The sequence below is a fragment of the Poecile atricapillus genome, chromosome 2 (assembly GCF_030490865.1).
Source record: "Poecile atricapillus isolate bPoeAtr1 chromosome 2, bPoeAtr1.hap1, whole genome shotgun sequence".
Classification (NCBI taxonomy): Eukaryota; Metazoa; Chordata; class Aves; order Passeriformes; family Paridae; genus Poecile; species Poecile atricapillus.
Genome location: NC_081250.1, coordinates 45738283 through 45762614, shown reverse-complemented (window position 1 = coordinate 45762614; position 24332 = coordinate 45738283). Strand labels below are relative to the sequence as shown.

At 40.9% G+C, this 24332-nt stretch overlaps 1 protein-coding gene across 9 annotated transcripts in view; it reads left to right on the top strand.

Moving 5' to 3' along the window:
- ZDHHC3 (zinc finger DHHC-type palmitoyltransferase 3) overlaps positions 1 to 24332 on the top strand; it is a 51597-nt gene that overhangs the window by 11807 nt on the left and 15458 nt on the right. For 6 of the 9 annotated variants that reach the window (XM_058833602.1, XM_058833600.1, XM_058833599.1 and 3 more), the window contains 6 exons: positions 3792 to 4121; positions 6660 to 6784; positions 9992 to 10088; positions 12017 to 12098; positions 13865 to 13995; positions 22233 to 22604. In XM_058833602.1, coding sequence (XP_058689585.1) covers positions 3816 to 4121; positions 6660 to 6784; positions 9992 to 10088; positions 12017 to 12098; positions 13865 to 13995; positions 22233 to 22475 — 984 coding nt within the window. In that variant the 5' untranslated portion in view covers positions 3792 to 3815 and the 3' untranslated portion in view covers positions 22476 to 22604. Of the gene's footprint in view, positions 1 to 3791; positions 4122 to 6659; positions 6785 to 9991; positions 10089 to 12016; positions 12099 to 13864; positions 13996 to 16706; positions 18369 to 22232; positions 22605 to 24332 lie in introns of those variants that run through there. The other 3 variants (XM_058833603.1, XM_058833605.1, XM_058833604.1) reach the window with 3 other exon arrangements.

The following is a 24332-nucleotide window of genomic DNA, read 5'->3' as shown; positions in this document are numbered from 1 at the left end:
GTTTGTGGCAGGTGAAAAGACAGTTTATATAGGGTGTAATAGCATATTTTAAGTGTTCATTGTAGCAGGAAGTGGATTTTCATTTTTGTTTTGTTTACATTTCTAACTTATGTACTACATGCTTTTTGATTGTTCCTGTATTGCCAAATGCCTTCCAGATAAAAAGAAAAGGTCTTTGCTCTGTCATGTCATTAAGCTGACTTGATGTGTGTGTTGTCATTGTATCTCACACTTACCTAGTGGCCACCCTTGTAGCCTGACACCAAGATTAAGTCCTTAAGCCCTTTGCCTACACTGTTTACGTATTGTTTGCTCCACAGCAGGAGGAGCTGACATATTCCATCTGTATTATAAATTAAGTTCATATGCAGCGTGATTGAAGGGCAAACCAGTTAGGGCAAGTTACTGCTCCCACCCTGCTACAACCTTTTTTTTTTTGGTTGTATTATTTATCTGAAAATACCAAACTGGGCAACATAAACCAAAACAGATGTTTGTGTATGTAAGAACAAGGAATTTAAAAAACCCCACTAACCGGGTCATGTGGTAGGGAAGCTGAGGCTCCAAGCTCCTATAGCTTGACTCTTAAGATAATGAACACTGAAACACGTATGTATTTCTCAATGTATGGTTTTTATGTACTGATTTATTTTGTTGCCTAATGAGGCCTCTAAAGCAAGCATTTAATGGCAAAGTACATCAAATAACAAAATTTTCCTTCAGCCATAATCAGGGGCCTGTGTGCTGTCCTCTTGACTCACTGCAGAAATGAGTCTCCAGACTTTGAGACTGAGGAGGCCTCAGGGCTTCTTCCAGTTTCTCCTTAGACAGTTACACAGCAATAGGTTTTTCTTATTTTTTTCCCCAGTTTAGCTCAATAATAGTTCTGAGAGAGAGCTGTAAAACTTTTATTGGAGTGAAACCTCTTTCTGCACTTGCAAGAGAGATTAATTTTTATTTCACTGCTGAAGTGTGCTGCTCAGAACTAAACCCACAGCTTAATCACTGTGTATTTGTTCAGCTTTCAGTCAGTCTTTGCTAATACTGACCTTAAGGTGACTTGTCAAACTGATTCTTTTGTTAAATAGGAGTTTGCTTTTCCTGTTAGATTCCTTTGCTTTGGGATACAAAACCTTAGGGGGAAAAAAAATGGCTCAGAGTCTAGGCAAAAAGTCCTGAGGGTCTATGTTCAGGACTGTCCCAGCTTTGTTACTGTAGCTGATCAATCTAAACTTTCGATTGAAAATTGAACACCTAAATTGCAGATTTCTTTCTTACTTTTTAATGTAATGTGATGTTCTTGTCAACTAAACATTGATGTCAGGTGTGAGTCTTCAATTCTGTCAGTTTTATTTTCAGCTGGCAAACAAGCATAGCAATTTTAATAAGACTATCAAACAAGCAGTGAAGGTTAACCTGTTTCCTTGAGGGAGTGGAAGAATTAAGTCTTAGAAATACTAGATAAGTCTTCGTGAGTGAATGAATGTATAATTGTCCTTACAGAAATTGTGAAAAATGGGAAACAAGGTATGCATGTACTAGTAGGTATAGATTTATCTGAACTTAGACTGCCAGATTGTTTGGGTAATCACTGTTTATGAAAATGACATAGCTTGTCTTCCTAAATATCAGGAATCATGAGGCTAAATTATAGCTGTGGTTAAAATACAGAGTAATTACAATGTGTTAAGTGAGTTTTGTGAATGAGGAGTGGGTTTTTTGTTGTGGGTTTTTTTCTTGCCAAAGTAAATGACATCCTCACAAGGACATTTTCATCTTGATTTCTGTTCTGTGTGATGTGTGTATAAATACAAGACTGATATGCTTTAACATTAATCCACGTGACTTTCTTCAGATTCATAAATAATCTTAAACTCGCTTGGCAGCATATTAAATATTCAAAGTGGAAAGATGAGAAAATACCTAATTCTCCTAGTTTATTTATATGAGTTGTGTTAGAAAACAAATATTCTAAATGGTCTAGTTCATCTGCTTCTGTGCGCCTAGGAAGTTTGTGCTCCTGGCTTTTGCTGCACACTGTGGCCACAGCAGTTCCAGTACCTCTCTTCGTAACGCTTGCATTCAGGCACACAAAACTCATCACTTCTGTGCTTGGATGTAATTAATCATCCTGCTCATTAATAGCCTTATTCTTTGGCTGTGAAAGAATAATTGCCCTCTTTTCAGTTTGGTCTTCTTAATATAACAACTGAAAAGTAAACTCTCATCTCCTTCCCTGTTGAGATGGGGGCAGCAACATCTCCGTTTAGATTGGTGTTAGACGGAGTAGAGCTTTCTTCTTGTACTTGGCAGAACTTAGCCATAAAATCTGGAGAAAAGTTTGAAGTCCTAGGGAATTCTACAATTCTCTCACTATGTTTTCTGTAAATTGTATCAATTTTTAAACAATTAAAGACAAAAATAGCTCTAGTATGAACATCTATGGCTGACAACTTAATTAATGGTGAACATTTTCTCTGAATTTCAGTGGCATAATGAACACTCTTTTTTGCAAAGCCATGAGAATAAGCCTTAATTTTGAAACAGCAGGAGGCTGATACCTTCCATTCAGGCATATGAAATTCAGTGTATTTGGTAGTAGAATTACTGTAGCCATTTTTGTAGGAGGTGGGTCTTTAGAGGGTGTAGCGTTATGAAGTGTTTAGAGCACTGAGCAAATACTCTGAGTAGAAGTGTCTTTGGAAGAAGTTGCTGGGTGTGTAAAGAGCTGCTTTCAAAGCGTAGCATTCCAGGTGTGCTCCAGCCTTAAGTGGTGGATGGATTGAGTGCAGATGGATTGATCCCTTGCCAAAGACTTAGGAGCACCTTCTCTGTTTTCTCAAATGCCTGTATTTGGTGGGAGTTATGTGGAAACTACACAAGCATGGCACATACCTGGAGCATTACTGTTTCTGGTTCCAAGATGGATCTTACTCTCTGGATAGACAAGGTGTCTGCAGAGCTGGAGGGGAGAGGACAGACTCAGTGTTGGTGCTCTTGCTGAAGTAGAGTGGAGTCGGCTGGACATCATGAATGGGAGGCAAAACAAATGCCATTGAGGGATAGAGCAAAGGTGATGGGAGAGGCATGCCAAAGCAGAAGACTTCCAAGGGATGTAAGGCCAGAGGAGGAGGGGAGAGTGGGAGACAGCTGTTGTTGGGAGGTTACGTCCTCCAGTCAAGACTAGAAGTTCCTGTCAGGATCTTTTCTGGGTTGCTTCTTAATCAGTTCCTGCAAATCTAACTGTACAGCTGTTTGTTTTTGAACTTTTATCCCAAAGCTGGGTGGCAATGGGTAAGGAGAAAGGAAATCTCTTCCACTTGCTAAGTTTCCCAGTATGTGTAGAAAAGACCCTTCCCTTTCCTGAATCTGAAGCAGCAAGAAGAGACCCTGCCAGCGGTGCCAGGACTTTCTCTTCTCCCCTCACATGACAGTGCTGAGTTCTTGCTTCAGTTCCTGTTGTGGCAGCTCCTGTTGGCTCCTACCTGATGACTTTTTCTTCATTAAAATGCTTATTGCCTTTCCACTTAGGGAGGTGTAGGTGGCACACAGGTAGACCTAGTGTGTAATTAAGCACTTCTTGAAAGCACTTAGAGTCTTCTGAGTAAGGAGTGTTCCGATAAGCGCAAGAGTGTGGTTTCCCAATCCATTATTTTGTGTTTGATTTATTTACCTTTTTGGCTTTTTCATTTCACTTTCTGCAGTTCTCCCATGTGATGACCGTGCCATTATGTGACCAGAGGTCTGGATGTCTGGCAGAGCAGTGAGCACTGTTTCTGACTCTCTTTCAGATGCAAGTATGGACATAATAGCCTATGATGATTACTCCAGTCCACCGCTTCAGAGATATTGAAAGGACACCTGAATACCTCCAGCCAGAAAAGTGTGTTCCACCTCCTAGCCGCGCTTCCCTGGGAACAATGTGGTTTATTCGAGATGGCTGTGGTATTGCATGTGCTGTCGTTACCTGGATGCTGGTGTTCTATGCCGACTTTGTAGTCCTTCTTGTCATGCTAGTTCCATCGAGAGATTATGTTTATAGTGTCATCAATGGCACACTGTTCAACACCTTGGCTTTCCTCGCTTTGGCTTCACATTTTCGTGCTATGCTGACAGATCCAGTAAGTATACACCTCTCTCTGTGTGTCTCGGAAAGAAACAGGCAGTGTTTTTCTTGTCTGCTAGATGTTGGGTAACTCAGTTGCTGAGTGAGTGGCAGATTTAAATAACTTTTGTGTGTCAGCCTGCTGAGTGAGGCTGCTGATGTGGTATGCTAATTTTTCGTCCCACTCAAGTCGGATGCAAAGTCAAGGACCTAGCGTTAGATTCCTGGTGTGTGAGCAGCTCCTCTTTCTGCACTGGGAAGGAGAGTGTTCCTCTCTGGTGCTATTTTCTCCCCAATGGCAGATCTCGTGTTTGTGGCTTGTTGTGTCTTGACAAACAGGAAAGCTGGAAAAGCTGGTTTTGGTTGTCTGCCTTGGCAAGTATTGCTTCAGCAGAACAGAGCAGAACATGTGTTGTTTTGAAAAGCTGTGTTTCCATCTCTCCTTCTACTGATTTTGTTGAATGTATTGGACAATGCTGAAATAAATATGGACTGAGCATGCTAAGGGATGGCAGTTCTTAGGCAAGTTGGAAAGCATCAGAGTCGTGAGATCCTCTTGTATGTATCCTTAGGACATTGCTTTGAGAGATCAAATTTGCTGCTTTCTCATTTTTCAGTTTGTGACAAAGTTTAGCACCATGATGCCAATTCTGAATGGCCTGGGATGGTTTATTTTGCTTAATAACCTCCGGACAGCAGACTCAGTTCAAAACCCCATCTCCACTAGTCAGTGGAAGGAAAGACAAGCTTAGACTTCTCCTGTCTCCTTCCTCACAAATGTTCTTGTTGCTGTTGGGAGTGGTGGTGTGCCTCTGATATTCTGTCCCTTCCAAATGTTATTTCCCTCTTGAAACCTTGTTAGGTCCTGTTCAGACTTCATTATAATCTTTGTTTCTTAGATTCCAGCTCTCCCAGAAGCCACAGCACTGCAGAAGTGGCTTGATTTGGGTTAATCTCACAATTTATGGTAAAGACTAATGAATTGCATGCTACTGCTGCTGGGCAGAAGTGTAAGCAGTAGTTTAGCCTCTGAAACTTCTGATTGCTGGACTCAGGAATAGAGGGTTGCAGCAGTGTGTTAGATAGTTTGTATCCTAAGGGTGTATGTTAATTATTGTATGTTGTGTGATTTTTATGCTTAGGGACCTTCAGGTCTCTGAAATTATTTTGCAGGTAGCAGCAGCTCTTGTGAAACAAAAGCTGTGTTTGGAAACAGGCTAGGCAAGCAGTGTTGGAGAAGCAGATACAATCTCTGTTGAGTGTAATTGGGAAAAGATATGTTAATTCCTAGTGTGAGGTGGGATTTATGTACGTGGATGGAGAGACAGTGGGATTTTGTTTCATTTTTTAATGAGGAATTCAGCTAAATAAATTGCAGGAGGGAAGATAGAGAGAAGGGGTGGACTAACATCTGGCAGACAGTGAGTCTGGGATTAAGGAAGCTTCCAGGACACAGGGAACCAGGGGCATATGTAGGATCAGAATGAAACAGAGAGCACCGTTGAGGCAAACAAGCAGAATTCTTACTATAAATAAATTAACAACTCAGGTCTTCACAACTGATAGTGTGTGTCCTGCATTTCAGGAACTGCTTCCAAGGGTCCCTTGCTAAAAACATTCCTAAAGTTTTGAGCTTCGCTGAATACTGAAGAAAGAGAGCATGAGTTGTAGCATTTTGTGGAAATTGGTTTTGGTAATTTTTAAATTAGTCAGGCCTGTTGGGAGTTTTTGTGGGAAAAAACGCCCCAAAGACTGCTTAAAAGAGCCTTATACTACTGATTTAATGTGCAGTTCTCTCACTCATGTGTCATTCCTGTTTATTGCTGTTGGGAGGTTGCATAGATGTACTAAAAGGAGACTGTTCCATCAGAAATCTATTGAAATATTGCATCGCTGTTTTTATTTCATACATGAACTTGGGCTTCTGTAGCTGCAATATGTTATCTATTTAAGGATATACTTTAAAGTGGAAATTGCACATCTGAGAATGTTTTACCTGGTCTTATTCAGGTGTGACAGTTCTAAGTGTTCACTGTTTGAATGTTAAACCCCAATTTAAATAACAAATACACAATGGAAGCATAACTATAAATACATGAGTTGTTTACCAGCAACTCTTAGTGTACACAGTGATACTTCAGAAGAAGCTGCTTCTACTGGCATAAAACATCTGCAGTTTTCAGTTTGTGACAAGAAACACTGACATGATAAATTCGTTAATGTGAAAAGAGGGATGAGGATTCTTAAATATTTTAAGGTTACTGTAGGACTACGAAAGACTTAATTGCTTAAGTGGAGGCTTATTGATGTTTTAAAAAAACAACAAGTGCCCCACCAAAATTATGTGTAAATATGTGGCTTCGTGTTTTAAGACCACATTTAAATTTCTTTTCTGAATTTTGTTGCTCTTCTTGAAAATGTTGATCTTAGGGAAGCTTTTACTCTTTTTCTTTTTCTTCCTTCCCCTCCCATAGTTTTAAATCATCCTGTTGTTTTTAGCAGCCATAATGTTCACAAGTTAATCTCCCAATTTGTTGGTTTTCTTTTCCTGCAGGGTGCTGTACCCAAAGGTAATGCCACAAAAGAGTTCATCGAGAGTTTACAGCTAAAGCCAGGACAGGTGGTTTACAAGTGCCCAAAGTGTTGTAGCATCAAACCCGACAGAGCACATCACTGCAGGTAAAGGCTCTTCTGAGGATGGCTGTTTCATCAAGACCTCAAGAATAATTCACCAGTGTGCCCTGTTTCTGCAGTCTGAGACTGGAGTGGGTCAGCTGAGGATTGGCATACAAATTCTGTTGCCAATAGTGCCAGACACATTTAAGCTTCTCAAAAGAAATCTCGTATCTTTTCTGACAAATTTTCATATATAGGAGGCTGGGGCTACTTCGTGCAAAGTGAGAAACACTTAAAATTTTCGAGTGCTGCCTTGGTTCCAGACTTGTAACTGACATTCCATAAATTTTCATGTCAAAATTACTTGAAAAGAGACATTTTATTCCAAAATACATAGAAATCTATAAAACGTCTCCCAAAGGGTCAGTGTCTTTTCCATTTTGGTTTTTATTCACACACCCATTTGTCTAACTGTGTATTCTATTTAGAAGTGATATTTAAGTTAAAACTGAAGTGCAGGTAACTGTATATATTTTTTAAGGGTTCAGACTTCCACATTTTCATTGAGTACTGTGACTGTTCTGTTCTGTGTGATGGATCAGTATGCCTACTGATCTGTCATGTCCTTTCTTTTTCTGGTAGGATAAACTTCCCGGAAGAGAGTAACTGGTAGTGAGCTTTTTAGTACTAAAGGCAGTGAGCAAAAAAATAACTACTTCCTAAAATTCTCTTCTGCTTTTAGAGCAAGCGAACCTGCTTTCCAGTAAGTAGTTAATAAGTTTGCACTAGTGTAACTTCCTTACCTACTCAAAAACCAATACATACAGAGAGAGCTCGTACCTGTGCGAGTGCTGATTCATGCAGTGGTCTTGTGGGGAGGGAAACACATGGTAATGAGCTGAGCAAACTTGTCCTGCTGGTCGTTTCTTTCATATTTGTTTTCAGAGCTTCAGTTTGCAAATGTTCTTATTTTTTTTTTGTTGTTTTTGGTTTGTTTTTTTTTAATTTTAATGAAAATCAGGAGTTGGTTATTCAGCAGGAGCAATGTGATCATGCCTATCACTTATTAATGCTACTGTAAAATCCCCTCTGACAGCTTTTCAATTATGAATGAAACTTCACATCTAAAATGCTGTCTTGATGATGACTCACAGTGTAGGTAAATGAAAAAGACTGGCTAAACACAAAACCTTGTCAGCATGGTCCTTTTTTCCATCCTTTAAGATAAGTTGTCAGACATTAGGATTTGGGAAGGGGATCCACTGAGCACTGATGCTGTTGAGAATTTTCAGTTAAATATTTTTGTTGTGGCCCAGGGACATTTATTAGACTTTAACATATCAAGTCTGGGTGTATGCATCAGCAGGGGATACTGCTAGCTGTATGCCAGAGGGACCAGGATGTTTTTGATGAGTATGCTATTTAGTGAGTCCCCTGTGCCCAGTAAACTAGTCCTGCCAGCATTTGGAAGCTAGGTGGTTGAGTGGAGGAAAGTGTCAAGAGTATGGGCAATCCCTGTTCCCTGTAGTGTTTAGTTGTGGTTTCTGTGTTTTCTTTTCCTTCAGCTAACTTCCTGTTCTGCCTATCATCCAGCCGTTTTTGGTGTAAATGGAATAAAACTCCTTTCCCAGCCTCCTCTCCTGTCTGTTTCACATCTGTGGCTTGGCTGCTTCAGGTTGTCCCTCTGGGGAAGCAGGAGCAGTTGGAAGGTTGCTTGGGTCCTCACCTCTCCCAGAGCCCAAGGGAAGTGTGTGCACACCTGCACACAGGGAGGCATCCTCCTGCTTCACCACCTTCCTCCCCTTACCCCTTCCTTTTGTTTTTAATCACAACAAGAGATACTTGTCTTACAAAGTACATTACCTGGCAGATAAATTGCTTTTACTGTGCCTGTTGATTTTAGACCTCATGTAGCTTCAAATAATTTTAAGCTGCTTGTTTTGGCAAAACAAGGCTTTTCTTGTTTCCCACTGCACGTGGGGCTGACAGGTAGTAGGGAATCCAGGTTTGCCTGAGGAGAAGGAGCTCCTAATCTGGCCCCATACTGGGAGGCTGGGGCCTGACTGCCTGGATTTTCATTTAAGGATCAGGCCTATAGTAACTCACTTGTTTTTCAGGCATAGCACATATCCTTGGGGATTATCCCCTCCCACCAATTAAAGTGAGTGAAAGGCTCTTCTGACAGAGAGGTTTTCTGTTATTTATTCATACATGCTGATAAGAACATGTTTATGTTTTTGTTTGAGTTTCCCTTAAGTGTTTGGGTGTTGAAGTTTATTATTTATATTAAGGTCAAAATACTTTTTGTTAGAAGAAGAAAAATAAAATTAGCAGAGCGCTTAGTCCTTTGTTTCATTGCTGCCAGAATTGTTCTGGAATGGCTGTTTCCTTTCTGGGTCTGTTGTTTGTTTGCTTCGGGGTTTTGTGTTTTTTCATATTTGATTTCTGTGCTTGTTTGTACAATGTGGTATCAGGAGACTGACTGCCTTTCGTCTCCTATCATCTGAGAAAGCAGCAGAGAAAAAGACTTTATTATGTGAGTTGAAGCAGTTACTGACTAAGCAAGAGAATGATGTTCAGACAGAGTAATAATGTTTTAATTATTTGACTTCCAGCCACAATTTGCACGCTGGCAAGAATTTGAATTTCGATTTTATTAGCCTGGTTTTGTGAAGTGCTTTAACATCTAATTTCACCTGGAATGTATATCGTGGTGCCATCTTCCTGACTGACTGCCACAGCTATTTTCTGCTCGTCTGTGGCTTACCTTGATGTCAGGAATCTTTTCTAATGCCTTATTTGATTTTCTTTTTTCTGCAAGTTTCTGCTACCACCAAATGTTGGCAAATAAGCCTTAGTCTGTTGTTAGAAACTCTGAAAAGTATCTTTATTCATTACTGCCTTTTATTTCTTTGTGATTTCTGTTTGGTTTTAATCTGTGGACATTTTTACAGGCCAATTAGATTAAAACAAAACAAAATCACAGATTTTTTCCATCTTCCCGAATGTATTGTTCAAACCATATTTTGGAAAGAACCACTGATGCATAGCCTTAATTTTTGCAATGGTGGTTTGGTATTGTATGGTTCATTTTGAACAGGCTTAGTTAAGTAAGCAAACCACAAATATAAATACGGTGGCAAGTAAATTATTTTATGTTCAGATTTCACCTCTTATTCTTTTCCTGAATTTCTTTGTCCCCAAACCCCTGTAAAATCTTGTGTTCCTGGAATGAAAAGTGCTGTTAATAAAAGACCTATGTTCTTTCAGTGTTTGCAAGAGGTGCATTCGAAAAATGGACCATCACTGCCCGTGGGTCAATAACTGTGTAGGAGAGAATAACCAGAAGTACTTTGTACTGTTTACAGTAAGTATTTTGCAGGTGATGCTTAGGGTTGTCCAGTGGGAAGTGCTGAAATGCAGTGAAATGCAGTCTGTGAAGCAGCTTCCAGGGCTGGTGTTCTCTTCCTTCATGTTTTGGAAGAACTTTATGGGGACCTGCTGCAGGCTTCCGTTTCACTAATTAGGGAACACGCCCCCCATGCCCACCCATCCATCCACAGCAATGGGAAAAGGCATCAGGAAGCATTTGTCAGGGGTTTTTGAGGTTTGTGTTGATGATTCTTCAGTACCTGCTTTGTTATGCCAGTAGTGTATTGTGCTGCTGAGCTCTTTGAGGGAGGGGCCGCCCTTTTACATCAAACAGTGGCTGGTGGGGTCCCAGGCCATACTTAGGGTTCCTAAACATTGTAGTTGTACGAGTATCTGTGTGGGATCATGTAATAAGAGCTGTTGCCACGTCTCAAAGGAGTGGGAAGTCTGCATCCCCTTGGATAAGAATTATCCACCTTTTAATTGCAAGTGGTTTATTTTTGTATTTGAAAACCCAAGGAGGTGCTTGACTTTTTTGTACTATATCTGTAGCATCATGAGTAAGAAAATGGGAGTACAAACTTGAACAGTGGATATTTCTGGAAGGTTTGAAATGTGTTTCATCGAAGTGAACTGCGAATATCCCGTGGGAGTAGTGTGAACATTACAGTGTGAGTTTCAGTGATGCTCTGTTTTATTAATAAATCTTTTGAGACATCTGTAGGTTTGAGAAGAGTGTTCTCATATTACCAAGCAGAAAGGAGGAGATTTTCAGTTAAATGACAGGCTTAGTGTTCTATAGTGTGGTTTGTAAGGATGTGGATTACAGAACAGAATTAATTCCATTTCTTTCCTGTGGGCAAGCAGGTTGTTTTTTTATCTTGAGAAGTGAGCTAGGTGTTCTAGTCCTCTCAAAAGGATTTCAGTTTCTATTAAAATTTGATATCCACTTCCAAGCAGACTGTATTTAATTTGGTTGAGAGAAACAAAATAAGGGTTGCTGGTTTTGTTCTTGGATATTCTTTTTGATACATGGGGAAGTGAAAGAACAGCAGCATGCTCAACTTGCAAGGAAAGCCAGAATGCTCCCCTATTGCCTTTTACTGCGTCCAGAGGTGTTTCTTGTTAGAAAGTCTCTCTCACTTCTACTAATTGCCTATCTTTGTCAGAATTTGTAGGTTCAGAAGAGTAATTTTTTAGCCCTGTCTTAGTAAATTGAAATCTATGTGTAATGTTGCACATAACTTTTGTTCTAACTTTTTATTATGTACAGTTTTTATTACAAAGCTAAGACTTCGTTTAAACCAAAAATGATTAAGTACGAAATATTAAAGCCTGAGAGAAACTTTCCATGCCAGTGTCTGCCTCAGGAGAAAGTACTTTTTAAAAAAAACACATCATTTTTCTAAACCTCATACTGGAAAACAGATAAAATACATTTTCTGGTTAAAAGAAATTAACTGTTGTTTATCTGGAAAGCTGTAGAGCTGTAAAGAGCAAGGATGTAAGCTTTGACAGCAGAATGCTTGTATCCTGTGCAAGTAACACTTGATCAGTGTTACTGTTCTCTGAAAGTCCTGCAGTACTCAGGTACTGAAGTAAGGACAGAAAGTTGTGTGGAAAGCCACTCTGGGACACAGGAGGCTGGGTTTTGGATCCAGCTGGCGTTGAATTCAGCAGTCTGTCTTGTGTGCACTCAGAGCTGTTTGTAAGGAGAGAATGAATCTGTGTAGTTGTGGCATTTGCCAGTTTCACCATGCTTTTTCAGGGGAGATGGCAGAGCTTGATGGTTTCTGGAGTTGTTTTGTGGTTTGGTTTTATTTTGAAATCTTAGCACTATGCTTTTAAATAAAGTGTTGGGAAGATTTAGCATATTGGTCTTTGAACTCACTTGGTACCTGTATTACATCCTTTATTTTTCAGATGTATATAGCACTGATTTCCCTGCATGCTCTAATCATGGTGGGATTTCACTTCTTGTACTGCTTTGAAGAAGACTGGACAAGTGAGTATAAACAAAGTACCTTATTGAAATAACGTACTATCCTTTGAATAAGAACTTAAAATGCAGTTTGCTTGTTTCAAAGGTTCTGCTATGCTATCTCTATTTTTTTTTTTTTTTGTCTTTTTAATGATTAGTCCTGGAACCTCATAATTCCTTTTGACCTACTGGAATCTCTGTACTAAAAAGTCCTGTTTTAACTTACACCTGATAGTCGTAGGAAAAAGCTGATATGTAAGGAACACCTAAGGAGTATGTATGCAATAACCTACTGTTGGCATGAACACGGCACTAATTTCCTGAATGCCAACAAAAGATAAGAAGAATGTGTACACTTTTTAAAAAAGGGTACTGTGAATCATTCTTGCAAGACTGCCAGGAAAACATGCTAGCTCAGATCCAAAAATCCACCCTCACGAGAACAAACAATTCCTGTCCTCAGAAAAAAATAAACCCAGCAAACCAAAAACAGAGCCCAAGCAGCTCAAAAAAGCGAAACCAGAAACCTCAACGTTCACTCTGAAGTAGTCAGTGAGTACATTTTCACAAAGTCAGTCTATCTATGTTCCTAAAACCACAAATGGATATAGGAAATCCTGAATGTAATGCTGAGTTGAACAGCAAGGTGTCAAAGAATATGTGTGCCCATCTATGTACTGGATGTGAGTTTTTTGGAAAAGGAGGACGGTTTTTTCACTTGGAATTTCAGTAGTGTTATTAAGTGTAATGACTGGTTTTAGTTCATAGTACTGCAGAGGATACACATGTGAATTGAACTTGACAAGGTTGTTCTGCACTTCAAAACTTTGTAAAACAGCTGCCAGCTGTCATTGGGAACATCTGCATTTGACAGCAGTGGCCATGGCCATAAGGGAAGGATACATCAAAAGGTAGTTTCCCTTCTTTCTCAAAGCCTGTTCCTGTGGGGAAAGCACTTTCCTACCTGTGCCAGGTTTAGGTGGCAGAACAAAGCTGTTAGGAGAGATGGATATGTTGTTCCAGCTGCCTTGTGTTTGTGCAGACTGTGGTAGTCCCTGATTATGATGTATTTCTTTAAGCCCAAGATCTCATTAGAAAAATAGAGGCTTTTGGTGAGAGTCTTAGATTTTGGAAAAATCTGGAGACATTCTGGCATTTACAGCACTCAGCTGTAACTTTGCAGCACTCAACTGTGACTTTGACCCTATAACATTACTTTCTTCTGCTCCTCTTTTCTAATTACTTTATTGGGTTTCGATATTTTTTTCCAGCTCTTGCTTGAGTTTGCACTCTTGAGTATGAGGAAAAATAGGAACTTGGTTTAATCTGACCTTCTTTAAGTTACAGTTTAGAACAGTTACAAAAGGATACACACCCTGCTTTTATGTTGCTGCTACATATGCTTGTGTCCTGACTGACAGCTTGAGATTTCTAATGGATTTATCACTGTGGAAAATCTGTTAAGTCTAAGATTTAAGAGACAACCTCCAGGTTAAATGGGGGAGAATTGCATCCTAGTCATTGTGCTGGGGAAACACCAAAGTGGAAAAGAAATTTGCATTCTTGAAGTGTTGGAGGGGTTTTGGTGGGTTTTTTCACTTTTTTTGAAATTTGAGGGCGTGATCATTTATGTTTGAATGTCAGAGCTTCCCCATGTATCTTTCTGGAAATGTTGTTCATATAATTTATTTGATAGTTTGGGTATGGGAAACTTGTGGCTTAGCAGGTGTTTTGCAGCTGGTGCATTACTTGATGTCTACCCTTCCAACTCCACTGTTTTGTCTTCACAGAATGTAGTTCCTTCTCTCCACCAACTACAGTGATTCTACTCATCCTCTTGTGTTTTGAGGCTCTCCTATTTCTCATCTTCACCTCAGTTATGTTTGGGACCCAAGTACACTCCATCTGCACTGATGAAACGGTGGGTGTCTCACACTCTCTCCTTTACCCCATCTCTCTCACCTTTTGTAGAAGCAGTGATGGGCTACAGGGTTTCACCTCATGGCACAGGGAGTGCCATGTACCCTGTGAGGAGAGGTCCAGTGTAACAAAGCTGAGCTAGCACAGTGCTGGTTGGTGCTTTCTGAGGGTTCCTGTGGGAAGTGGTGTACCCTGTGTATTGGCTGGGGTGCTGTGTTGACAGTACCTCCCATAACGTAGGCATAGGTAGCTGGGGTTACTCTGGAGAGGGTATTTGTCCCTGTGGATGGGAGAACCTTTTTCCTTTAATGAAGTGCTTTTACATTGGGATTGTCTGAAATTCAGCTGTGTGTCCTGGTTGTCACTATTCACAGGTTTATGTGCTGGAAAGCCAAGATGAGTAATTGGGGGAGGAGTACAGACAACACACACACACACACACACACACACACACACACACACACACTTACTTTAGCCAAGAGTTTTCAGCTTTAGCTACCTGTTCAATGGTTCAAAAAGTCCTGCCAGAGGGAAACAGAAGAGGGAGCAGAGTAGGCTCATGGAAGCCTGCTGGATACAGTCTGGTGCAAATCCACCAAGCCATCACTAATTTGAAGATGGTATAGTAGAGATTATATAGTAATATTACAGTCCTAAATCCATGTATTTGCCCACTTCTGTAAAGATGGATCTGGTGACTGCTGGGGGTGTTCCCACACTTGTGAATACTTCCACTCTTCACCAAGCACGCTCAGAGTGGCTGGAGAGAAGTGATAGTCTTAAAAGAGTGACAGCTCTTCTTTCCTCCCCTGCCTCTTTTAGGTTTCTTTTCCCTTGTTTGCCTGTGGCCAGTTGAAGCTAGAGTAGGTGTTTTGGCTGCTGTCAGAGAGCTGTGACTGGCATTACATGCTGTACAGGCCCATTGCTCTGAGCCTTTTTTTGCAGTGCTTTCTTTAATGCTTGGCTTCTGCAAGAGGCTGATGTTCCAGCTGTCTGTGTTCAGAGGAAGACTTCACTGTGCTTTCTGATGGGGAGAGCCCCAGGAAGAAGTACAGTGTGGTACAGATCCTGCTGAGCTTGTGTTCATCAGTAAGTGTGTAAATTAACAATGCTGCCTGTGAAATCATCATTTGAATTTCTCTATCTTTGGAACCTGTCAGGAATTTTTTAGAAACTGCTTCCTACAGCTGGGCACCCAAATAAGTACCCAGATTTTCCCTTCCAGCCTAATTCTGGGGACTCATAGATGCTAAAGGAACAATGCCACATTCTAAAATAAAGAAATGAATTATGGTCTTCCCCTGTTGGGTTGTGGGTTTTTATTTTTGGGTGTTTTTTTTAATACGTACCAGTAAGGATTCTGCTCCATGGCATGTCTCATTATTGGTTTGCTAGCATTGAGCTAGCTACACGCAAGCAATCTGTTTTGAGCAGAGGAATATTTCCAGGTGAAGTGCTTCTTGGTGTGCTCTCTTGCAACGTTCTGATTTGCATTTTAGAGACAGGGCTGTGTGTTGCCCTTTTTTCACCTTTCTATTCCAGTCACTGGGAGACTTCATTCCTCATCTTGTGTATGCTGTCCTGCCAAGATGATTCCTTGCTGCCTGAAGGGACCCAGAACCCTGGTGTCTTGCTGTTGTCTCTGGAGGAGACATTTACCAGGGATCAGCCCAACTCCTGCAGCTGACCCATGCTGTGCTCATCAGAGCTCCCAGCATCAGTAATTTGAGGCACAGATAGGTATAGCAGGGCATTTACTGTGGAGCGTGGGAGACACACATAGGTCAGGAGAAACCTTACCTTGCAAAAGATGCAGAGTCAAGGAGCTGAGTGATCTGCCAGCTGCTGCTGCTGCCACCCGTGGGAGAGTGATGCTCTCCAGTGACTGCTCTTACTCATTGTGCTTCTCTGGCAGCCAAGCATAAATGGCTTTCCTGAAAGAAAAGCCAAATTTTTCCTGAAAGAATTTCCAAATTCACTTTCTGGGCTTCAGACACAATACGGATTTTTATTTTCCTTTTAATGTTTAACTAGAGAATGTTTCAGCTGATTGCTTGATGGCTCATTTTTGTTCTGCCTCTAACCTTTACTAAACAATGCCAATGATTTCTTCAAATCAGTTATCTTATTTAACCCTCTCTCCCTGCTGTCAGCCCATGCATGTTTTAGCAGTGATTCTAATGACACATGAAGAGGCACCAGGTAGACTCAGCTACACTGAGGCATGAGCACTTCCTGAACTTGCTTGGTGAATCTGGGAGCATTACAGAGATTATCTTTGGGTTGTGGGGTTTTTGGGTGGTGTTTCTTTTTGTTTTGTTTTTGTCTGCAAGCTTGTAATGGTTTCTTCTAAAACTTTTCCATCTGGTTAGCACATAATGCATTCAGCCATTAAAGCACATACTTTTTGTTTGGTTTTAAGTGGTGGGTTTTTTTTATTGACATCAGAGGCAATTGGATGGCAGGTCTTAAAGTGGTTCTGAAGTATGGAGGTCTGAAGGAAATGAAAGCAACTTTATTTCCAAGGAACACTTTCTAGCTTTAGTATTTTTTAATATAGAACAGTGAGAAGAAAAGGAAAGGCAGTACAGATGCATTTGTATTTTCTTACTCTGTCCTTTGGATAAGGGGTAACTGAGAGTAGACCTTTCCCCGAATCCAGAACTACAAAACCTGAGTATTTGACTGAAAATGTGATATTTCTGTTTTCAGGGAATAGAACAGTTGAAAAAGGAAGAGAGAAGATGGGCTAAAAAAACAAAATGGATGAACATGAAAGCAGTATTTGGCCATCCGTTCTCTATAGCATGGCTTAGCCCATTCGCAACACCAGACCAAGGAAAAGCAGACCCATACCAATATGTGGTCTGAGGAATTCCTGACCAGCATTTCCACTAAAATAGAAACATATTACAGCACTACTGTTACAAATTTTCCATGAATGTTTAAAACAAAAAGCAAAATGAACTTTTTTATGTCTATTAAATGGCTGATAATTGCAGAGGAAAAAAAAAGCCCTGTATTCCACCATTTTAGATAATTCTATATCTCTGGCTGAAACTGCTGCTGCTTTTTTTTTTTTTTTCCCCTTTTATTTTTTTCCCTTTCTTTTTTATCACATTAACTTTACTGGCATTTGTTTCTCTCTGCTTTCTGTATGGCATAACTAATGTGAAGGGGATCCTCTCTTCTCTGTTATGACCCACCTCTTCTGAGTAAATTCTCATGCTGTCTCCTGACTGTGATGAGCTCTGTGGATGACATGTGAGTGCCAACAGCCCTACACAGACACCTTTGGACTTCCTGAAGGAGCACATTGCTCTTTCATAAGTGAACTTGAACGGGGAAGCAGCTACTTCACGTACCAAAAGGTGCAAGACCAGAAGGCAACACAGCAAGTGAGCCAGTTGACCTGGTGATCACAAACAGTTAAAGTGCTTAAACGTTGCCAACACCAATTCCCACTCCACCCTCCTTTTTCCTTCCAGCCACAGAACTGATTCCATCTTTCAGGCATTATTTTATCTGTTCCCTCCCTTGTGTGCAGGAAATTGTTGCCCCTTTAGGATAACTGTGGCAGATTTAGAAGACTCTTTGGATTATTACATGCCTTACACTTCCAGGAAAGCAAGCAAGCTAATTTTCAAGTGTTTAGAATAGCAGAATCATGTTTTTTGGTGTGTGTTTGTCTTGGTAAATGACTTGTTAGAGCAATGCCTGCTAAACGGTGTTAACATAAAAAACTGACATGAATGCCCAGATGACTATAAAGACTAATATTGATGGGATGTGTAAGTGTTCCAGGGTGATTGATTCTATATTGTTAGCGTTGCCCTGGTTTAGAGCTTTGTAAATCTTTTCTCCTGTTTATGCATACATGTGTGTGTGTGTGTAAGCACACACACATATATGTGTAAGGGTTTGAAACCGGGAAATATTTATGGTAAGGAGCATGCATGCTGTTATGAACTGTGTGGTGATGAAAAGTGGGAGGGACAGAAGGCATTCCAAAAACGGGTAGAGCTAAACCATTCATAATTCCAGCTCTTAATGTTAATTACAACATTTTGTGTTCAGGCAGGAATTTTATTATATTTTTGATTCACAACTCCCATGGGCTTATCAAATGAATTGCAAACAAAGGAAATACACAAATCAGCTGCATCTGTGACTTCCAAGGAATCTTTTCTTTCCTTGGTTTAAAATAATTTTTTGGAAACTGACCTGTTTAGACTGCTTCAAAGCCACGGGGAAAGGGAGGGAAATCAGGGAAGGAAAAATTGAATGGATGTCTCATTTTGGAAGTAATGTGAATGCTGCATCTTTTCAATCTGTCAATGCTTCCATATGGAAAACAAATGCAATAAAACTTTTCCAAAAACTTGTTTGCTGTTCTTTCTTTCTTCGATCCAAATCTTGGGAAAAATCTTGTAATGGTTTTCTGAACTTTCGCTTTCGAATGCAAGCAGGCAGAAGCATATAAAAGTTAATTAACGTGTGTGTTCAACTTCCAAGTTGAAAAGTGAGTTAATTGGTAGTATACTGATCTGTTAATCAGTGGTTTGTTTCTCCAGCTGGGAGAGGCTGTAACTCTGGTTTGAGCATGTGATGGTGTTTCTCAGAGAACACTCTCAGCTTAATAATTAAGTTGAATCTTAGGCCATGGTCAGTCCAGCCAGTGAGACACGTGCAAGTGATAATTTGAACTGGCAGAGAATCTGGCCCTAAAGCTGCCTTGATGCAAAATCAGATATATTGAGGGGAGAGGCTTTAGTCACCTAGGCAATTAACTAATTAATGCATCTCTCTATAGTTCACTGCTTCAAAAATTGTTTTGATTACAAATTCTACATTCCAGTTTGGGTTTATTTTAATTACCCTTATTAGCTATGTGTTCTGGAGGAAGATGAATTGCATTGGTCTGGTCTTTTGACCATTGTGGAAAAATGTGTAACTACTGAGTTTTTCTTGTTTCAAACCAAATGCTAATTGTTAAACAGCATTATATAGTACTGGTATTTTCAGTCAAACTCTGTGTTTTGTTTTTTAAATGAGGCACCATCACAGAAATGCCACTGGTATCTGTTGTGTGTATAATGATAACCAGGGCCTTCAGATTTCCTTGTGCTGTACGACTTTGATGCAAATTGAATGGTACTAAAAGTAAGTTGGTATTAATATGAGAAAGGCAGACTTACTGGTTTGCTGATGGAAAGTACTTTCTTGGTCAGGACTACCTGATTTCAGGTTCTGGTTCTGTTTTAGTGTGGCCAAGAGAAATTAAAGGACAAATTCAATCAGACCATTTCTGTTTTAGAAAACTAAGTGGTGCTCCATGCAGAAATGTATGCAAGGAACTGCTGCAAGAGAAATTCTGCCTTAATCATGATTTCCAATGGCAATGCTTTCTGTGTCTTCTCCTTAACCATCTCAATGCTTGGCTTTTTGGCTTGCTCTTTCCCATCTTAAAAGTACATTGAAAGAAATTAATGCATTTCTTCTAACATTCAAGAGCTGTCCTGCAAATTGCTTCTGGGTGAGACCATGCAGCCCACCATCCTCCTCTGGCACTGGGCAGGAGCAGATACCGAGGGCAGTAGTTGAAGAAACAGAGTATTATCCTACAGCATCACAGTGGTCACAGGTCAACCTTGTCTAATTGTCCCCATGTTTGCAATGTCGTGCCGCTTACTTAAAGAAGAGTGTCCAGTATTTTATATTTCTCAGTGTATGTCTTTTCAGTATGGGTTCAAAATTATGTAATTTGAAATAGGGAAAGATGATGCTTTCTAAGCACTTTTTTATTTTAATTAAGTGGAATAACTGCATGATAGGAAAGAGAAGTCGTGGTTTAATTCAATACACAAAATTCTCACTTTCTAAAATAATAGTGAAAGATTTATGTAAGTATGTTTATTTTTAAAAAGTTTCATTAAACAGTAATGAAATGTCTTTAACAGCTGTGCATTCCTTCCATCTCCCTTAGATTCTTTTTAAGGCATAACCTCATGCCCTACTGACCATGTGACCAGCAGCCAAAATTAGATCAAGATACAATTATAAAACTTCTGTTTATTTTGAATACATGCTGTGAAGGGATTAGTGAGGTCAGGTTGGGAGAGAGAAAGTATGCCCCTTCTGATGAACAGCTCTCTAATTGGCATTAGCACAACCTGACCTTGCTTATTGCCTTGCATAGCAGCTGCTGATAGGAGCAGGTGAGCAGTGTTTTATGGGGGGAAGGAATGATGGTTTGCTGCCCAGAAGTGTTCCAAATTTGTATTGCCAGTCTAGATGTCAGCAGGGATTGGAACGGATTACACAAATGACTGAGGGCAGGGTTAAAGCTTGTGCTCTCAGGGAAGGGTTTAAATGCCTGATGTCTGTCTCTCCTCCTGCTCTGTGCTACTTGTTTTCCTTCTCTCCAGATGCTCACACAGTAAGTGCTCCAGCTGTGCTCCAGCCAGTTACTAACACACGGGAAACCTCTGCAGTTCGCTAAGGAACAGCACACAACCAAAGGTGCTCTCCTGCTTTAAGCTGCCAAAGCCTCTGCTTTGCCCAGCCACAGGGTGCTGGAAATGCAGCATCCTGGAGAAAAAGCTCATGGTAGTGCTAGAACACTTTGCCAAGGGTCTGCTGTGCACAAGCTCTGCTCCACTCCTGCTTGCCCAGCCGGGTCAGGTTGGGCCCTGGCTGTGGCACACCGAGTGTAGCATCCCAAGGGACCAGATGCTGCAGGGGATTTTCCCTGGAGCACTTGAAATGGTACATTTGCAGGCTGGCAGTGTGCTTAGCATTTCAAAGTCCTTCAGGGCTTGAATTTTTCCCAAGTTAGAACCCTGAGGAATTCCGATTTGGTATTGTGTCATTCCTTTCTGCACATTTACTGCTGGGTTTCTCATGCTGATTGAGCATGAGACACGGGGCATGAATGAAGGAATGAAGTTCACAAAAGCTTTGCACACAGTGCTTTGGTTTATGGTGTGTTTTCTCCTGGGTCTGCTCGTGCTGACTCAATGTTATTGCAAACTGAGCTGCTGCTGTTGTGTTATTTGTGAGGCTGACAGCGAGTGCAGCTGTGTTGCTGCCGAGCTGCTGCGTGTGTTCCTTTCCCCTCGTTGCAAAGCTTTGAATGTTTTGTGTGTTGTCAAGAAAAATCCGTAGAATTAGAACGTGACAAGTGTACTGTTCATCTAGCTCTTCTAAAACGGTTCTTTCTTACAGTTTTAACCCAATCTGCACATTTTTTTCCTTTCCCTAAGTTTCTCAAAACTTGGATCCATTATTCTTGCTTCTCTAAGAAGAGACTCTGTGTGATCACTTGTATATCATCACAAGTGGATCATACACAGCTGCAGATGACTCCTGTCTTACATGATACAGAAGATAGGCATAAAAAATTGTGCCCTATGTCACACAATGGTAGCCTTGAAAAAAAATAATTAAGAAAATAAATTTTACTTCCCTATTTCTACATGGAGAAGACTACCAGGAAAAAAATATTGCTGTCCAAATTTGATAGATCTGTTCTTTAGGTACAAACAAAATGTTGGCTTTACTGAAAGTGACGTTCTTGGAGGGAGAATGAATCAGAATATTGACTGACCAGGGTTCCGGTCCCATTTTGAAGCCTCCACTTTAACCTGTACAGATTTTCTCACCTCCCAGCAGATTAGCTGGCTTGCATTGTGATTAATCTTCGACAGTTTGGTAAATGGAAGTTGTGTTCTTAAATATTTGCACTTAACTGGCGCAGAGTGAACTTCCAGTGACTAGCCTAGGTATGGCGGTGGTACATTCCTGATCGCTGGAAAAAGGTGCAGTATTTTGGCTGTGTCTGAACTATTGCAAAAAATGCCCAAACATGGTGAAACTCTTTAAGTTGTAGGTTTATTTTGTCACTCCTTGGAAGGATTCAAAAAAAGCTGTGTAAGAAGAGGTCCATGTTTCCCAACAGACTGGCTTTTCAGAAGCTGTCTCTGTACCCTAAAAATCAATAGCAACCAATGCCAAAATACATCAGCAAGATTCAGACTGTCCATGAATTTGATCTTGTGTGAGGGTTTTGCTGTTAAATTTGGAGATGAAGCTCTCAGTAATACAGAGGAATCATTAACTCAAACTGGAATAGCATCAGCCTGGCTATAGGTAGGCAGTTCTGCATGTGCTACAGTGCTTGGTGCCCAAATACCTGCTATAAGCATGAGACGACCATAAACTCTTCTCTCCTTGCAGGGTATTGAGCGACTTAAAAACCAGAAGCCAACCTGGGAGAAGATCAGCGGCTGGGCAGGAATGAAGCTGGCATTTGGAGGTGCCTTTTCCCTGGGTTGGTTCAACCCTTTCTCAAACCTGAACTGTGAGAGCCCAGCACCAGCTGAAGCGGTGCCAGCAGCTCCTGAGTCTGAAATAATGACCCAAGAAGAAATCGAGCAGTTTCTGGCTCGAGATGTTGCCATCCAAGTGCTGCGTGAATAAGCAAAGTGTCCTCCTCCTCCAGGAGAAGCTTTCAGGTGGTTTGGGTTTTTTTTTAAATAATTACTTGTGCTGGAGATTTAAGGGTTGTTTTTTAACATACTTTCTGGTGCATTAAAAAATTCAGGAGTATTCATCTGGAACAGATGCTACTGCACTAGCAGAAGCAATGCAAATCTCCAGAGAGAGCTTCATAAGTGATGGGGTTTATAAGCTCCTTTTCAGACCTGTGTCAACTGCTTTATCGATCTTTTCTTACATGGCCTTTAAGGACAGTTTATAATTGTCAGATAGATTGGCTCCAGTTCCCAGAAATGTGCCATCCTAGGGAGTCTGGTTCATCTTTTGTTCTTACAGCCCTTTGGAGGACTAAATGTGTGATGGCAAGATTAGCCAGCTCTGAAGGTTTTCTGTAGAAATGCATCCTCTTTATCCCATCCCATCCTGTGGGTGCTCTTCTGAGTTATGAATGTTGCTGGCGCAGTAGTCTTAGCAGAGGTGGGATGCAGGGCGATGGATGAGCTCACCTTGGGTGTGATTCCTTTAGACTCTGAATTATCTCCAGGGGTTAATTTTCACCCTCTGTGCTTCTGAGACTGCCCAGGACTGGTGGTGCTTCTTGGAGGTGATGATGGGCTTGTGATGGTGCCAGGCTGGCAGGAGCATTCGCCCATGGCCAGTGCAGCCAAGAATGGGCAAATGTTGACTGGGATGTTGCTGCTGGTGCTGGTGGGGGGGAAGCTTTTCCCCAGGGCTGTGGTTCATTCACGTGTAAGATGTGTGGAGTGGGAGCTGCCTGGCTGAGCTCTGCAGCCCAGGGAGCAGGGAAGTGGTCTAGGCCAGGTACCAGGGCTATGTGAACACCCTGTGATGGAGGTACTACCTCTCTCCATTTGACTTGTCTAATTTAGATGTTTCTCTTCTTTTCCTGGTAGCTAGAGTTGGTAGAGAGTGCCTCCTAATCTTACTGGGGTATAACATTGTCCTACTAGTACGTGCCATTACTCTGGGTTTCCTTACACTGATTTTGCAGCCAGCCCCTGCAGCGTGCTGGTGAACCTGTATGTCCTAGTTTAGGGCAAATTTGGGAGAAATTTGGAGTCATCCTAGGACTGTGGAAGGAACACACATCACTCAGAGAGGGCATCACTGCTGGAGGCAGCAAAGTCCTGCAGAGGTGTTGCCAGCTGCTGCATTCAGATGCACTGCAAATGCTTGGCATCCTCCAGATGTCAGGCTACTTTTAGTTTAGGCTGTTCTTCATTTGTGTTTTCTTTCTTCTTCTGTCATATCCCTTAGATTAATTGTCATTAAATTTGCAGGAGACTAGAAATATGCTACTGGTTTTCCCCCCACAGAACATGCTTTCTTTTATCTCCCCTGTAACCTGAACCAAAGATAACTGCTTCCTCTCAAAAAGAAGAGAAAGGAGTTTTTGGGATGAAAGCATGGCATTGTGAAAGACCTGTATGAAGTTTTTATTATTTATAGGAGCAATATCAAATGGAATTTGTGCAAGATTTTTTTTTCTGTTTATTTTTAAGCCCCCAGAAAGCATCTTTGTGTGCATTAATTGTGTGGCATTCAGGGCTACCGTGGAGGGATGAGATTCTCTCCTGGACTTGTCCTCTGCCATAGCAGTCCCTTTTTCTGGCAAAGGTACTGGGAACAAATAGAGTGCCTTGACTGTTAGAAGCACAGCTTCACCAAAATCCAGGGTGATTGGCAACTCTGAATAGTTGTCCTATCCCCTGTTCGCTCGAGATGTCTTCTCTTTGTCAGCAAAAAGTAGATCTAGAAAATGTGATTAGGAATTGTGTATCTTTTTGGGATAAAGGGAAACCCCACGTTTGAGGGAAA